The following is an 18,561-nucleotide window of genomic DNA, read 5'->3' as shown; positions in this document are numbered from 1 at the left end:
TTAGTATAGACAAAAACAATCATTAAGCTTCAATTCTCCCCAAGACTGACAACAAATGGATTCCTTAATAATAAAATACTAACAATCGTGCTTACTCTCCAAAGGCACCTTCGCCTAATGTCTGCACTACACTCCACCCTATCACAAATTCTGTAACTGGCCCAGCCATTGTAGTGCTGATACCTTTTTCCAGCTTCCACAAGCATAACCTGAAATAATAAAATAATAATAATTAATAATTTTTTTTTTTTTTTTTTATTATCACACCGGCCGATTCCCACCAAGGCAGGGTGGCCCGAAAAAGAAAAACTTTCACCATCATTCACTCCATCACTGTCTTGCCAGAAGGGTGCTTTACACTACAGTTTTTAAACTGCAACATTAACACCCCTCCTTCAGAGTGCAGGCACTGTACTTCCCATCTCCAGGACTCAAGTCCGGCCTGCCGGTTTCCCTGAATCCCTTCATAAATGTTACTTTGCTCACACTCCAACAGCACGTCAAGTATTAAAAACCATTTGTCTCCATTCACTCCTATCAAACACGCTCACGCATGCCTGCTGGAAGTCCAAGCCCCTCGCACACAAAACCTCCTTTACCCCCTCCCTCCAACCCTTCCTAGGCCGACCCCTACCCCGCCTTCCTTCCACTACAGACTGATACACTCTTGAAGTCATTCTGTTTCGCTCCATTCTCTCTACATGTCCGAACCACCTCAACAACCCTTCCTCAGCCCTCTGGACAACAGTTTTGGTAATCCCGCACCTCCTCCTAACTTCCAAACTACGAATTCTCTGCATTATATTCACACCACACATTGCCCTCAGACATGACATCTCCACTGCCTCCAGCCTTCTCCTCGCTGCAACATTCATCACCCACGCTTCACACCCATATAAGAGCGTTGGTAAAACTATACTCTCATACATTCCCCTCTTTGCCTCCAAGGACCAAGTTCTTTGTCTCCACAGACTCCTAAGTGCACCACTCACTCTTTTTCCCTCATCAATTCTATGATTCACCTCATCTTTCATAGACCCATCCGCTGACACGTCCACTCCCAAATATCTGAATACGTTCACCTCCTCCATACTCTCTCCCTCCAATCTGATATTCAATCTTTCATCACCTAATCTTTTTGTTATCCTCATAACCTTACTCTTTCCTGTATTCACCTTTAATTTTCTTCTTTTGCACACCCTACCAAATTCATCCACCAATCTCTGCAACTTCTCTTCAGAATCTCCCAAGAGCACAGTGTCATCAGCAAAGAGCAGCTGTGACAACTCCCACTTTGTGTGTGATTCTTTATCTTTTAACTCCACGCCTCTTGCCAAGACCCTCGCATTTACTTCTCTTACAACCCCATCTATAAATATATTAAACAACCACGGTGACATCACACATCCTTGTCTCAGGCCTACTTTTACTGGGAAAAAATTTCCCTCTTTCCTACATACTCTAACTTGAGCCTCACTATCCTCGTAAAAACTCTTCACTGCTTTCAGTAACCTACCTCCTACACCATACACTTGCAACATCTGCCACATTGCCCCCCTATCCACCCTGTCATACGCCTTTTCCAAATCCATAAATGCCACAAAGACCTCTTTAGCCTTATCTAAATACTGTTCACTTATATGTTTCACTGTAAACACCTGGTCCACACACCCCCTACCTTTCCTAAAGCCTCCTTGTTCATCTGCTATCCTATTCTCCGTCTTACTCTTAATTCTTTCAATTATAACTCTACCATACACTTTACCAGGTACACTCAACAGACTTATCCCCCTATAATTTTTGCACTCTCTTTTATCCCCTTTGCCTTTATACAAAGGAACTATGCATGCTCTCTGCCAATCCCTAGGTACCTTACCCTCTTCCATACATTTATTAAATAATTGCACCAACCACTCCAAAACTATATCCCCACCTGCTTTTAACATTTCTATCTTTATCCCATCAATCCCGGCTGCCTTACCCCCTTTCATTTTACCTACTGCCTCACGAACTTCCCCCACACTCACAACTGGCTCTTCCTCACTCCTACAAGATGTTATTCCTCCTTGCCCTATACACGAAATCACAGCTTCCCTATCTTCATCAACATTTAACAATTCCTCAAAATATTCCTTCCATCTTCCCAATACCTCTAACTCTCCATTTAATAACTCTCCTCTCCTATTTTTAACTGACAAATCCATTTGTTCTCTAGGCTTTCTTAACTTGTTAATCTCACTCCAAAACTTTTTCTTATTTTCAACAAAATTTGTTGATAACATCTCACCCACTCTCTCATTTGCTCTCTTTTTACATTGCTTCACCACTCTCTTAACTTCTCTCTTTTTCTCCATATACTCTTCCCTCCTTGCATCACTTCTACTTTGTAAAAACTTCTCATATGCTAACTTTTTCTCCCTTACTACTCTCTTTACATCATCATTCCACCAATCGCTCCTCTTCCCTCCTGCACCCACTTTCCTGTAACCACAAACTTCTGCTGAACACTCTAACACTACATTTTTAAACCTACCCCATACCTCTTCGACCCCATTGCCTATGCTCTCATTAGCCCATCTATCCTCCAATAGCTGTTTATATCTTACCCTAACTGCCTCCTCTTTTAGTTTATAAACCTTCACCTCTCTCTTCCCTGATGCTTCTATTCTCCTTGTATCCCATCTACCTTTTACTCTCAGTGTAGCTACAACTAGAAAGTGATCTGATATATCTGTGGCCCCTCTATAAACATGTACATCCTGAAGTCTACTCAACAGTCTTTTATCTACCAATACATAATCCAACAAACTACTGTCATTTCGCCCTACATCATATCGTGTATACTTATTTATCCTCTTTTTCTTAAAATATGTATTACCTATAACTAAACCCCTTTCTATACAAAGTTCAATCAAAGGGCTCCCATTATCATTTACACCTGGCACCCCAAACTTACCTACCACACCCTCTCTAAAAGTTTCTCCTACTTTAGCATTCAAGTCCCCTACCACAATTACTCTCTCACTTGGTTCAAAGGCTCCTATACATTCACTTAACATCTCCCAAAATCTCTCTCTCTCCTCTGCATTCCTCTCTTCTCCAGGTGCATACACGCTTATTATGACCCACTTCTCGCATCCAACCTTTACTTTAATCCACATAATTCTTGAATTTACACATTCATATTCTCTTTTCTCCTTCCATAACTGATCATTTAACATTACTGCTACCCCTTCCTTTGCTCTAACTCTCTCAGATACTCCAGATTTAATCCCATTTATTTCCCCCCACTGAAACTCTCCTACCCCCTTCAGCTTTGTTTCGCTTAGGGCCAGGACATCCAACTTCTTTTCATTCATAACATCAGCAATCATCTGTTTCTTGTCATCCGCACTACATCCACGCACATTTAAGCAACCCAGTTTTATAAAGTTTTTCTTCTTCTCTTTTTTAGTAATTGTATACAGGAGAAGGGGTTACTAGCCCATTGCTCCCGGCATTTTAGTCGCCTCATACGACACGCATGGCTTACGGAGGAAAGATTCTTTTCCACTTCCCCATGGACAATAGAAGAAATAAAAAAGAACAAGAGCTATTTAGAAAAAGGAGAAAAACCTAGATGTATGTATATATATATATGCATGTGCGTGTCTGTGAAGTGTGACCAAAGTGTAAGTAGGAGTAGCAAGATATCCCTGTTATCTTAGCGTGTTTATGAGACAGAAAAAGAAACCAGCAATCCTACCATCATGCAAAACAGTTACAGGTTTTTGTTTCACAGTCATCTGGCAGGACGGTAGTACTTCCCTGGGTGGTTGCTGTCTACCAACCTACTAAATAAATAATAATAAATAATAATAAATAATAATAAATGAGGCCCAATGAACTAGCTTTTCTTCCGAGATGGAGAGCAATCACCAACATTACAACATTCATCTTAGTGTCCCTAATATATAGTGTTAAACAAGAGAACTTGTGAATGACATTTACATATACCCATTTCACTGTCACTCACATCGATCAATGTCACTGAGGCCAACGTTGCTTACACAGATCTACGAGTATATTTTAGTGCCTTCAAAATTGGCGCGAGAGCTCTAAAAGGCCCAGGAATGAGAAAATAATCCTGCATAGTCAGTTCCCAGTATATAAAAAAATTGGGATGCCACAGTGCATCATGGGAATGGGAGGTGGTATGGTGATACAGACAAGTTGTGGAAAAAAGCACCTATGTACAGCCCAGGATATTTATTATAGGAAACATTTTGTCATAAGTAGCTTCTTCAGTCCCAATACAGAGGAAACTAAGGAAAGAGTTCATACACTGGCATGAGTCAGGTGAAAAGTTGTGAGGGTAGTTGTAGCTAGTAAGTAGTAGGCAGTAGTAGTAATAACAAAACAGTACAACTGTGGTGAGATGGATTGAGTTTGAGAAGGACCTGTTAGCATCATGTTACAGTTGTCTCCAGAATGGGTAATATCCTGTTGATTAGCAATTTGGAAATAGTGTCACCTCTGGATTTTTTATGTAGTGTTACTGACAGCAATTAGGACAGCCTCTATACACTTTCACCATCTTAAATCTTCATTAATGACAAATCTAACTTCAATGAATTTCATAATGTGTCCAAAATTGTTCCTATGATGGACACGCATGTTTCTACAGCCATCGTGGTTACAAGCGTGTTTGTGTTCCCTGATCATAATATCCAGAGATCTGGCTGGGAAAACTGCCAGACCTCTGGATATTAGGCTCAGGGAACACAAAAATGCTTCCAACTGTGATGATCATAGAAATGAGTGTCCAGCACAGCAATGATGTGCCACTGACTGGCAGAGAGAGCTAGATTACACTAATAATATTTATTGATAAAGATATCTAAATTTTTTTACATAAAACCCTAAACCTCTACAACAAACATTGTCCAATCAAAACAAGAGAGATCACAGAAAAGAGGCTAAACAGCCCATGGCTAACTAGAGGTATCCTCAAATCTATTAATAAAAAACACCAAATTGAAGAACAGTTCAGATTAGGCTTAATTACTAAAGAATTTACAAAAAGACACATCAATGCTCACAAAACTAATACATAAATCAAAGCAAATGTATGTATTATGAAAACAGATTTAGTGAAATGAAAGGTGACATGAAAAGTACCTGGCAAACCCTCTCCAAAATTTTGGGCTCAAGGAAACCGACTGGAAATAGAGAGATCGACTTAACTAAACCAGATGAACCTCACATGCAACCTACAGACACGGCCGACAAGATTAATGTCTCCTTCTCTACTGTAGGATCAAAGCTAGCAAGTCAAATTCCTAGCACAAATACCCATACAAGCGAGTACCTCACTGGCAACTATCCAAATACAGTGGTCCCTCAATAATCGTCCAGCCTGAAAGTCGTCCATTTCGGAAATACGTAGTCCTGTTTTTTTCATCAAAATATTGGCTCGCAAATGGTCAGGTAACTCGCTAATAGTCCTAATAGTCCTTCGTCCTGGACGCGTACTCACGCTCTGAGCCGCCTCGGCCTTTCCTTCCCAGCCAGTGTGCCATTGTTTACCAGCGAGTGACGGTCCACTCACATGCTCCTACGAAATATTTCATAATATTCCATTGATTTTAGTGCTTGCAAGTGCTAAATAAGCTACCATGGCTCCAAATAAAGCTTCTAGTGCCAGCCCTTTGGTAAAGAATGTGAGAAGCACATAATTTATGAAAAAGTTTGTAGGTAAGACACATATGCAACAGTTAGACAACTTTATTCCGAAACGTTTCGCCTACACAGTAGGCTTCTTCAGTCGAATACAGAAAGTAGGCAGGAACAGTAGAGATGTGAAGACGATGTAATCAGTCCATCACCCTTAAAGTCGTAGAATTTGAGGTTGTCAGTCCCTCGGCCTGGAGAAGTTCAGTTCCATAGTTCCTGACTATGGAACTGAAGTTCTCCAGGCCGAGGGACTGACAACCTCAAATTCTACGACTTTAAGGGTGATGGACTGATTACATCGTCTTCACATCTCTACTGTTCCTGCCTACTTTCTGTATTCGACTGAAGAAGCCTACTGTGTAGGCGAAACGTTTCGGAATAAAGTTGTCTAACTGTTGCATATGTGTCTTACCTAACAACCTGTCGGTATTGTATACCATTTTGATGTTCAAAAAGTTTGTAGAAAAATACAAAGATGGTGGTGGTAGAGTGGAAGCAGTTGTGTTAGTGGTTGATGAACATAAGAACATAAGAAAGGAGGATCACTGCAGCAGGCCTGTTGGCCCATGCTCGGCAGGTCCTTTACAATTCATCCCACTAATGAAACATTTTCCCAACCCAGTCCTCAATGCTACCCAAGAAATAAGCTCTGATAACTCTATCCACTCATTTGCAAGTCCCAAATGAGTGGATAGAGTTGCCAGAGCTTTTTTCTTGGGTAGCATTGAGGACTGGGTTGGGAAAATGTTTCGTTAGTGGGATGAATTGTAAAGGACCTGCCGAGCATGGGCCAACAGGCCTGCTGCAGTGATCTTCCTTTCTTATGTTCTTATGTTCATCAACCACTATCACAACTGCTTCCACTCTACCACCACCATCTTTGTATTTTTCTACAAACTTTTTCATAAATAATGTGTTTCTCACATTCTTTACCAAAGGGCTGGCACTAGAAGCTTTCTTTGGTGGTAGTGATGGTGGTAGAAGGTAGTAGTGATGGTAACAGTTGTAATAATGGTAGGTCACAGTGATGGTGGTAGTGGGTTCCTTCTTTAGTGATTCAGTGATTCTACCAACTCCTCCAATGTTGTTGGAGTTATATAGGGCTACAAAAACCACCGCCGACTCAGCTGCTGCTTTACCACCATTATGGACGGCTTACACTCAGTGGCCCTTACATACCCAACAACAACACAACACCTCTCGTGACATACGTATTGACTTATTTTATTCATTCTAGAGTATATTCCATGTTTCTATGTTATTAATATTGTTTATTATGTCATATTAGTTGAATTTTGATAGATAAATAAGCCATAGAGTTGATATTAGTGTCATATTCTCCAACAATAAACTTGCCATCCCTCCCTCACACAAACAAATAGCCAATAAGAACATAACAATGGAAGAACACTGCAGGTCTACTGGCCCATACAAGGCAGGTCCTTATCAAAATGACCTCCACCCAAAGCTACCCAAGAATTTACTCCCGTACCCAATGACACAAATCAAACTCGGCTCCTCCAACTCGTATATTTGTCCAATCTCTTCTTAAAGCTACCCAAGGTCCTAGCCTCGATCACCCTACTGGTAAGTGTGATGTTAAATAAGAACTTAAGAAAGTAGGAACACTGGAACAGGCCTGCTGGCCCATACTAGGCCATTCCTTCACAAATCCAACCCACTAACAGAACAAATGCTACCCAAGCAATAAACTCAGGTGCAAGTCCGACTCAAATCCAACCCCTTTCACTTGTGTATTTATCCAGCCTAAGTTTGAAACTACCCAAGCCATAGCTTTTAGAACATTGGAAAGGAGGAACACTGCAATAAGCCTGTTGGCCCATACTAGGCCGGTCCTTCACAAATCCAACCCACTAACAGAACAAATGCTACCCAAGCAATAAGCTCAGGTGCAAGTCCGACTCAAATCCAACCCCTCTCACTCGTGTATTTATCCAACCTAAATTTGAAACTACCCAATGTTTTAGGTTCGATCACCCTACTAGGCAGACCATTCCACTCATCAACTACCCCTATTACCAATGTTCATTTATACATTTTATTAGTGCCCTAGAGTCCTTATGGAGGGGGATTCCCCTTCCAAATAACCTCTCTTCCCTCTCTCCTCCTCCCCGTCTTTCATTCATCAACAACAGCCTTCAATAAAGGTAACTGTCATGTTGAATGTTCATTCTTTTGTGCATGTAAATCTATCTTTTAGGTAAAAAAATTTTTTTGTTGATACTTCTAGGTGTCTGGAACGAATTAATTGGATTTACATTACAGTGGACCCCCGGTTAACGATTTTAATCCGTGCAAGAGGGGTAATTGTTATGCGAAATAATCGTTATGTGAATGAATTTTCCCCATAAGAAATAATGGAAATAAAATTAATCCGTGCAAGACACCCAAAAGTATGAAAAAAAAAATTTTTTACCACATGAAATATTAATTTTAATACACACAAACTGAAAAAGGCATGCACACTTACATGACACTTACTTTTATTGAAGATCTGGTGATGATTGATGGGATGGGAGGAGGGGAGAGCATTATCTTCTTACTGTTTAGAAGGGGAATCCCCTTCCATTACGACTTGAGGTAGCAAGTCCTTTTCCGGGGTTACTTCCCTTCTTCTTTTAATGCCACTAGGACCAGCTTGAGAGTCACTGGACCTCTGTCGCACAACAAATCTGTCCATAGAGCTCTGTACCTCCCGTTCCTTTACGATTTGTCTAAAATGGGCCACAACATTGTCATTGAAATAGTCACCAGCACGGCTTGCAACAGCTGTGTCAGGGTGATTTTCATCCATAAAGGTTTGCAGTTCAACCCACTGTGCACACATTTCCTTAATCTTTGAAGTAGGCACAATGGATTCCACAACTGGCATAGGCTTCTCAGGGTTAGCCCCAAACCCTTCAAAATCTTTCTTAATTTCCATACTAAGTCTCACCCTTTTTACCACAGGGTTGGCACTAGAAGCTTTCTTGGGGCCCATGGTCACTTATTTTCCAGAAACAGCACCGAAAACACTGTAATAATACGAAATATTCCGAGTGTATGCTTGGATGTTACCGCGGAGGCTGGCTGGTAAACAATGGGACGGGCGGCACATGTGAGGCTGGCTGAGGGCACATTGGACGCGTCTCGGACGAAAATCGGTGAGCGGGTTTTTAATCGGTATGCGCGGCAAAAATTTTGCGATAAAAGTAAGCGGTATGCGGAAAAATCGCTATGTGATGCCATCGTTATGCGGGGGTCCACTGTATTTCTAATGGGGAAAATTGATTAAAAAATCGTCCATTTCGATAATAGTCCCACTTCCAGAAACAGATTATGGACGATTATTGAGGGACCACTGTACTCTATTTCTAGCTCCAACTAATCCCACTGAAGTCTCACTCATCATTAACCCTTTGAGGGTCGACAGGCCCTCTCCAAAACTCGTTCTCAAGGTCGGCCAAATTTAAAAAAAAAAAAATTATTTTCTCTTATGAAAAGATAGAGAATCTTTTCCCGATCATAAAGACACCAAAAGTTTGAAATTTGATAGAAAACTTACGGAAATATGCTCTCGCAAAGTTAGCGGTCTCTGCAATGTTTACGCATCGGCGATTTTGCCCACTTTGAGCCCCATTTTCGGCCAATTTCACTGTACTAGTCGACAAAAAACATGAATATTTCGCTAGAACTCCATTTTTTCTATCGAATGGGTGCAAGAAACCACCCATTTATGAAATTCAACTATCCAGTACAGTGGTCAGAATTTAGCAATTTTGCCAATTTCACACAAATTTCAAAAGATGCCAATTTCCGAATAGGGTCCAGAATAAACAAGAAAGACATTCCTGGCACTAAAATGACATTTCCTCTAGTCATTAGTCACGTCTCAAGGCCCCTCTTATATTCTTTTGCTTTCCACTTTGAATTTTTATTCTCACAAAAAATATAAGATTTACTGTTATGCAGACTACTGCATTAGTGTAAAAAATGGTATAAATATTATTGGTGCACTTGTGAAAGAATATTAGACTCACCAGTTGACGTGTATTGCACGCTTGGCACGATTTGTTTACTTTTGAAGTTTGGTAAAAATCGAACATTTCTGCTACTTTGAGCTCAATTTCAAGGCACCTTTCATTGTAAAACCAGTCAAAATCATCTCAGTTTCTGTAATATGTCTTCCATTCTATAAAATGAGACCAAGAAAACTAGAATACAACAATAAATACCATACGAAAATACACTGCAAAGTCGCTGATTTATTCCCAAAAAATGGTCAAAGTTTTTTTTTTTCTCATTATGCACTGTGTGCTGCAGGATTTTTTTTAGACTGTGCACACTGACCACATAGACCCATTCTTTCATATGAAGGCCTACCAGCTTTCTCCCACTAGATTTGAGGCCGCTAGAATTTATGAGTACTAGTACGTCAAAAACCCCTACGCGTAAGACGTACTAGTACGACCAAAACCCTCAAAGGGTTAAAAAACAAATCAGGTGATCTAGATAACTTGCCACCATTCATATATAAAGCTGCACCAGAACTGTCGCCCATTATTGCAACAATGTTTAACAAATCTATAGCATCCTCAACCTTCCCATCCATCTCAAGACAGCAAGGGTCACCCCAATCCAAAAAGGTGGAGATCCAACTGATTTAAACAATTACAGACCCATATCAAACTTGCCCTTACTCTCCAAGATACAGTGGACCCCCCGGTATTCGATGGCATCGGTATTCGATAAATCCGGTATTCGATGAATTATACTACAAAAAATTTTCCTCGGTATTCGATACGTTTCGTACGAGACGTGTCCACGTGTGGGCTGAACTGCCCCGTGTGCGCCAGTGTTTACAAGCCAGCCAGTGTGCGCCAGTGTTTACAAGCCAGCCAGTGTGCGCCAGTGTTTACAAGCCAGCCAGTGTGTGCCAGTGTTTACAAGCCAGCCAGTGTGCGCGCATCTAAGGATACATTCGGTACATTCCATATTATCCATATTATCACTGTGTTTGGTGCTTGTTTCTGCAAAATAAGTCACCATGGGCCCCAAGAAAGCTTCTAGTGCCAACCCATCGAGAAAAAAGTCGCTAATGACTTATGAAATGAAGAAAGAGATAATTGCAAAGTACGAAAGTGGAGTGCATGTGTCGGAGCTGGTTAGGTTGTATAATAAACCCCAATCAACCATCTCTACTATAGTGACCAGGAAAACGGCAATCAAGGAAGCTGTTCTTGCAAAAGGTGCAACTGTGATTACGAAACAGCGACCGCAAATGTTAGAAAATGTTGAGAGATTGTTATTGGTGTGGATAAATGAAAAACAGATAGCAGGAGATAGCATCTCTCAAGCAATCATTTGTGAAAAGGCTAGGCAGTTGCATGACGATTTGGTAAAGAAATTGCCTGCAACTAGTGGTGATGCGAGTGAATTTAAGGCCAGCAAAGGTTGGTTTGAAAGATTTAAGAATCGTAGTGGCATACATAGTGTGATTAGGCATGGTGAGGCTGCCAGTTTGGACCAAAAAGCAGCTGAAAAATATGTGAAGGAATTCAAGGATTACATAGACAGTGAAGGACTGAAACCTGAACAAGTGTTTAATTGCGACGAAACAGTCCTGTTTTGGAAGAAAATGCCAAGCAGGACCTACATTACGCAGGAGGAAAAGGCACTCCCAGGACATAAGCCTATGAAAGACAGGCTTACTCTTCTCATGTGTGCCAATGCTAGAGGTGATTGCAAAGTGAAGCCTTTATTGGTGTATCACTCAAACTCCCAGAGTGTTCAGGAAAAACAATGTCCTCAAGGCTAATTTGTGTGTGCTGTGGAGGGCAAACAGTAAGGCATGGGTCACTAGGGACTTTTTCTATGACTGGTTACACCAAGCATTTGCCTCCACTGAAAAATTACCTAACTGAAAAGAAATTAGACCTTAAGTGCCTCCTGGTATTAGACAATGCCCCTGGTCATCCTACAGACTTGGCAGAGCGGCTTTCTGGGGACATGAGCTTCATTAAGGTCAAGTTTTTGCCTCCTAATACCACTCCTCTCCTGCAGCCCATGGACCAGCAGGTCATTTCCAACTTCAAGAAACTGTACACAAAAGCTATGTTTCAAAAGTGCTTTATAGTGACCACAGAAACTCAACTGACTCTAAAAGAGTTTTGGAAGGATCACTTTAATATCCTCAATTGTATAAACCTGATAGGTACGGCTTGGGAGGGAGTGACTAAGAGGACCTTGAACTCTGCTTGGAAAAAACTGTGGCCAGAATGTGTAGACAAAAGGGATTTTGAAGGATTTGAGGCTAACCCTGAGAATCCTATGCCAGTTGAGGAATCCATTGTGGCATAGGGGAAGTCCTTGGGGTTGGAGGTTAGTGGGGAGGATGTGGAAGAGTTGGTGGAGGAGGACAGTGAAGAACTAACCACTGATGAGCTGATAGATCATCTTCAACAGCAAGAGGCCACACTTGAGGAAACTGCTTAGGAGGAGGGTTTAGAGAAATTGAAGACGTTGCCTACTTCAAAGATTAAGGAAATGTGTGCAATGTGGCTTAAAGTGCAAACCTTTTTTGATGGCAATCACCCTAACACAGCTATTGCAAGCCGTGCTGGTGACTATTACACTAACAATGTTGTGAAACACTTTAGGAATGTCATAAAGGAACGGGAGGTACAGGCCACTATGGACAGACATGTTGTGCGACAGAAATCCAGTGACTCGGAAGCTGGTCCTAGTGGCATTAAAAGAAGGGAAGTAACCCCAGAAAAGGATTTGCTACCTCAAGTCCTAATGGAAGGGGATTCCCCTTCTAAACACTAACACCTCTCCCCTCCTCCCATCCCATCAATCATCACCAGATCTTCATTAAAGGCAAGTGTCAATTATTTTATTGTTATTGTAATTATTCTATTGCATTAAACTTAATATTTCATGCAGTAAAAATTTTTTTTTTTTCATACTTTTGGGTGTCTTGCATGGATTAATTTGATTTCCATTATTTATGAGGAAAATTGATTCGGTTTTCGATATCATCGGTATTCGATGAGCTCTCAGGAACGGATTAATATCGAATACCGGGGGTCCACTGTATTTGAAAAAATAATACACAAGCGACTTTACTCCTACCTTACATCCAACAACATAATTAACCCATGCCAGTTTGGATTTAGACCAAAAAAAAAAAAGCACAAATGATGCTATTATATAAATGCTTGACCTAATATACACAGCTCTATAGAAATGAATATCCCCTGGGGCTCTTTATCGACCTAAGAAAAGTGTCTGACAATATCTTGCACCTCAAACTGAATTATTACAGCATAAGAGGACATACTCTTGACTACCTAAAATCCTATCTTAACGACATACACCAGTATGTATATGCAAATGGAGTCAACTCCGCTATCCAACCTATAGCTGTAGGAGTACCCCAGGTAGTGTCCTAGGCCCACTCCTCTTTCTCTACATCAATGATTTCCCCAACGCATCCCAACTCCTTACACCAGTTCTATTTGCAGATGACACTATATGTCTACTCCCATTCAGACCCAGCTGTGCTTGGAAACACTGTAAACAATGAACTGCTAATGATACATGCTTGGATGATGACCAACAAACTCACTCTCAACATAGACAAAACATACTTCAAGCTGTTTGGCAACAGAGCCTCAAACATTCAACTCAACGTACTGTTAAATGGTTCCCCTATATCAAGACACACGGAAGGCAAATTTCTAGGTCTTCTCCTTGACTGTAATCTTAAATTTTAGTCCCATACCCATCACATAGCCAAGAAAATTTCCAAATCAGTAGGAACCCTTTCCAAGATACGCTACTATGTACCACAAACGACTCTCCTTACCCTGTACCACTCTCCAATATATCCTTACCTCACCTATGATATTTGTGCCTGGGGCTCAACCACTGCCAACCACCTTAGACCCTTAATCCAACAAAAAGCTGCTGTGCGGGTGATAACCAGCTCCTGTGCTAGACAGCACACCCCACCACTTTTCAAAAGACTCAACTTGCTAAATATATAAGACATACACTCTTATTATTGTGCCTACTACATATACAGAACTTTAAATTCCACTGTAAACCCTCCCTTAAAACTACTCGTCAAAATGGTATACAATACCGACAGGTTGGTAGGTAAGACACATAGGCAACAGTTAGACAACTTTATTCCGAAACGTTTTGCCTACACAGTAGGCTTCTTCAGTTGAATACAGAAAGTAGGCAGGAACAGTCGAGATGTGAAGACGATGTAATCCGTCCATCACCCTTGAAGTCGTAGAATTTGAGGTTGTCAGTCCCTCAGCCTGGAGAAGTTCAGTTCCATAGTCAGGAACTATCTGAAGATCAAGCGACAGTGCAGAGACTTAAATACTGTCGGAAGGAGAGGTGCAGAGTAGTAGTAGTGAGAATGTAGCCACTGAGAGGTCATGTCCTTCTCAGATCCAACAATTCTCACTTGAAAAGGTTGTCCAAGGTGTTTTCTGTACCCAGATGCCATGTGTTGCAGTGTCTGACAAGATGAACATCAAAATGGTATACAATACCGACAAGTTGGTAGGTAAGACACACAGTTCCTGACTATGGAACTGAACTTTTCCAGGCCGAGGGACTGACAACCTCAAATTCTACGACTTCAAGGGTGATGGACTGATTACATCGTCTTCACATCTCTACTGCTCCTGCCTACTTTCTGTATTCGACTGAAGAAGCCTACTGTGTAGGCGAAACGTTTCGGAATAAAGTTGCCTAACTGTTGCCTATGTGTCTTACCTACCAAAACTACTCCTCGACAGTTACAACAGAATACAGTCACAATACAAGGCATAAAGCACTTTTCAACATCCCTCGAATAAGACTCACTATGCAAGAACGCTATGCACGTAAAAGATCCGAAGATCTGGAACTCGCTACCGGAACAGGTCAAGGATCCTCAGACAGCTTATAAATTTAGGACTTAAAAAATCATCGTATCTCACAATATGAACCAAATCAACCAAACATCTACTGACTAGTTTTATGTGGCCACCTGGCTTTTAACCCGCAAACGGTCCAAACGTATATATACGTTCACTACCGTACTGCCCCAACTTTTTTGAGAAAAAAAAAAAAACATTGCTGTTTTTTAATAGGAAAAAAGAGCATATAGTACCCAGGCATCCCCAATTATTTTAATATGGCACACAGTGAGTGCCCACAACCATTCTCTCATGTCTAGGTGACTCAGGCTTATCGTGGCAATGTAAAATGTACGACACAACGTATATATACGTTTGGGGCACTAGTGGTAAAAACGTATATATACGTTTGGACCGTTTACGGGTTAATTCTGCCATTCCACAAAATATTACCACCTGCACCATTCCTTGAAAATTAGATTTTGTACTAAGTATACACAAGATTTGTTAAGTCCAAATAAGATTGTTAAACAGCTAACCACTATTCCATGTTTAGTTTTTAAGTATAATTGGTGTACTGTTATCTTACCTAGTTTTCATTAGTTACTATGTATTAGGATTAGTTTGCCCGAAATGCCTCGGGATGATAGTGGCTATCTTTGTACTTAGCAAATCAAAATTGTAATTACACATTGTAACCTTTACAAAGAAATAAAAATTATTATTATTATTACCACCATGTAATTCAGTGAGGCTAGATTAGTCATTAAAGAAGATTCATGATGATGAAAAGGTACAGGGGCTGCCCTAATTGCTGTCAGTAACACTATACATGAAAAATCCAGAAGTTACATAATTTCCAAATTGCTAATCGACAGGATATTACCCATTCTGGAGACAACTGTAACATGATGCTGACAGGCCCTTCTTAAACCCAACCCATCTCACCACAACTGTACTATTACAACTACCCCTCACAGCTTTCCACCCGACTCCTGTCACTACATAAACTAGTTTCTTAGTTACCTCTGTATTAGGATTGAAGAAGCCACTCCACCAGACCAAATGAAAAATGAAAAGGTGAACAAAGAAATTAATGAACCAACTGTGAAACCAGCTGCTGTTATTCATTACACAAACAATATGCATTTAATGAGCAAATGTGATCTGCAGATAGGGCTCATGGATTATATGGAAGAGTTACAAGTGGTACATAAAGCTGTTCTTCCAACTTTTTGACAAATGCTTCATGCCTACAATATGTACCAAGACTGAAAAGAGGCTAACACATGCCCTCTTCTGTCATCAATCAAAAAAATACAGATCACAACACCAGCACAGCACGTGCACTGCCGTACTGACAACCAAATATCCTATGAAATCATACCACAGGCAGGGACTGAACTCGTGGTGAATGAATTAAAACTTCAGGCCAGTGGCTTACGCGCTGGTCTAGTGTGTTACAACTCTCTCACCATGAGTTTAATCCCCGCCCTATCATTCAAGGTATTGTAATCACTGTACAACTCGACTTCCTGCTGCTAACAAGAAATAGGTTCAGAAGAGGTGTTGTTTACCCACACCACACAATGACCAGCTAAGCATAGAGATGCATGGTTTCTGTGAAGAATGTGAAATACCACTGTGTATGCATACTGCTGTCAAGGTGCAGACCCAGGAATTTTCCCTCATTATGTTTCACAATAAGGTTGTTGTTAAGCATAATGTTTAGTTGGACCTCACTTGCTCTACTCCCAAACAATGTAAAAGGTTTCATCTACATTAACTTTATTGACAGTCATCCAGGTTGCTATTTTTGCGAGCTCTTCGTTAACAATAGTGTTGTGAGGCTAAATTCGGCCGAGATGACAAAAGCCGAGTTGTCAGCAAAGAGAATAGGCGCAGGTTGTTGTGATATGCTTGGAAGATCACTGATGTATAAAGAGAAAAGGATGGGGCCAAGAACACTTCCCGGTGGTTCACCAGTGTCCAGGGGTCTTGTTGAGGAGGTTGCATCCTTGACCGTCATTGTTTTTTATTAGTAAGGTAGTATGTACTTGATGAATGCAAGTGCATGGCCTCTTATACTATAATGATAAAGCTTGAGTAGTAGAATGCTGTGGTCTACTGTATCAAAAGCTTTCTTAAGGTCAATAGAGAGTCCAAGCTGGTATTTGTTTTTTTCCAGTGCTGTGTAAAGTAGGTCTAGCATCTTTATTATTGCATAATTTATGCTTTTGTTTCTCCTGAAGTCAAACTGGCAGGGGTTAAGGATGCTTTGTGATGTTATGAAGGAATACACCTACCATCCGACCTGCACGACTTACGACGACTACTTACAACCGTGTTTTTTATGCCAAATTTCTGGGAAATAAACAAGTGTTTGTGTTGTACACAGTGTTTATCCTAAACCTTACAGTATAAAATACAGTACTAACAGCATAAAAAGTCAAGTAAAACATGAAATACCAAAATAAAACAATAGAATAGTCATTACAAAAGTGTTATGTTGATATTCAGTAGTAAAGTTCGACTTACGTCCATTTCGACTTACGACCGGTTTCTCGGAACCGAACTCTGTCATAAGTCAGATGGTAGGTGTATATCCTTTCGTGTACGAGCTTCTCGAAGATTTTGGAAAGTAAAGGCAAGTTTGATATTGGCCTATAATTACATCTATTGGGTCACCTTAGTGTATTGGTGTAATCCTTGCTATTTTGAGTGATGCTGGGAGAGTGTTGGTTTCTAGTGATTTGTTGAAGAGTAATGCAACGGTGGGCGAAAGGATCTGAGCCACTCGTTTGTCCAGTAGTGGTGGTACTTGGGTTACATATCCCGTTTTTTTTTTTTTTTTTTTTTTTTTTTTTTAGTTAATAATCATGGTAACCTCAGTGGGATCTGATGGTGCAAGATAAGAGGGATGCTGGGAAGTTTCTATCTAGATAATCATTAGCTTGGGCATTGGTCAGTGGAATTTTACTGGAAAGATTTGATCCCAAGGTTGAGAAGAAGTCATTCAACTTGTTAGCGCTATCAATACCTTTGATATACCTTAGAAGAGTTTCGAGATTTTATCTACTCTCTGAGCCCAGCCATGGGCCAGGCTCGTCTGATGCTTGCCTGGTCAACCAGGCTGTTGCTGCTGGAAGCCTGCTGCCCCACATCCACCACAGCCTGGTTGATCTGGCACCTGGTGAAGATACTTGTCCAGTTTCCTCTTGAAGGCTTCTACACTGGTTCCAGCCGTGTTTCTGATATCCTCTGGAGTTTCGGTTTGTTTGATCTGGTTAGTACAATATTACTAGCTCTGTTAGGTCTGTGGGTGCCCAGGATCTGAGAGAGCATTTTCCAGGTCTTTTTTATATCTCTTCTCATTTCAGTGAATATTAGAATAGTATAGTTGCTTAGACTGATTAATTTAGTGATGACTGACATATAGTGTTTGATAAATTCCTTAGTTATTAAGCCCCTTCTACATTGTTTCTCATAATGATGTTTCATATTTATGGATCTTAGGATGCTGTTAGGACGCCATGGGTAACTTAAGTCTTATCGGTGATCTGTTCAGTTTTTATGAGACAATGTTTGTTATAGTCTATGAATTCTATTTAGAAATACAGTGGTGCCTCAAGTTATGAACTTAATTCGTTCCAGAAGGCTGTTTGAGTGCCGACACCGAACAAATTTGTGCCCATAAGGAGGGTCTGAAACGTACATTAGTATACATTTCAGACCCTCAAAAATACACTTACAAAAGCACTTACAAGAAAGGAACACCAAGCAAGACTGCTTCGCAATATCATGTGATAAGGTGATGGTTCTCACCATTTGCAACTGACTGAGAAGGCAAATCAGCACAGCTCACACTTGAACCCTTTGACGGTCCAAGTCGTAGCTCTAAGCCGTGAACTCCGCTCAC

The 18,561-nt window shown here is 40.7% G+C and overlaps 1 protein-coding gene across 6 annotated transcripts in view; it reads right to left on the bottom strand.

Annotated features, from left to right (window-relative positions):
• Window positions 1-18,561, bottom strand: part of grp (serine/threonine-protein kinase grp) — a 202,113-nt gene that overhangs the window by 161,668 nt on the left and 21,884 nt on the right. For 4 of the 6 annotated variants that reach the window (XM_070095218.1, XM_070095216.1, XM_070095217.1 and 1 more), the window contains exon 2: window positions 96-209. The exons of 1 other annotated variant lie outside the window; for it this stretch is intronic. In XM_070095218.1, the coding sequence (XP_069951319.1) occupies window positions 96-169 (74 nt within the window). In that variant the 5' untranslated portion in view covers window positions 170-209. Of the gene's footprint in view, window positions 1-83; window positions 210-18,561 lie in introns of those variants that run through there. One more of the 6 variants, XM_070095223.1, reaches the window with a different exon arrangement.

Source organism: Cherax quadricarinatus, chromosome 49 (genome assembly GCF_038502225.1).
Source record: "Cherax quadricarinatus isolate ZL_2023a chromosome 49, ASM3850222v1, whole genome shotgun sequence".
Taxonomy (NCBI): domain Eukaryota; kingdom Metazoa; phylum Arthropoda; class Malacostraca; order Decapoda; family Parastacidae; genus Cherax; species Cherax quadricarinatus.
This window is presented reverse-complemented; position numbering and strand designations above follow the sequence as displayed.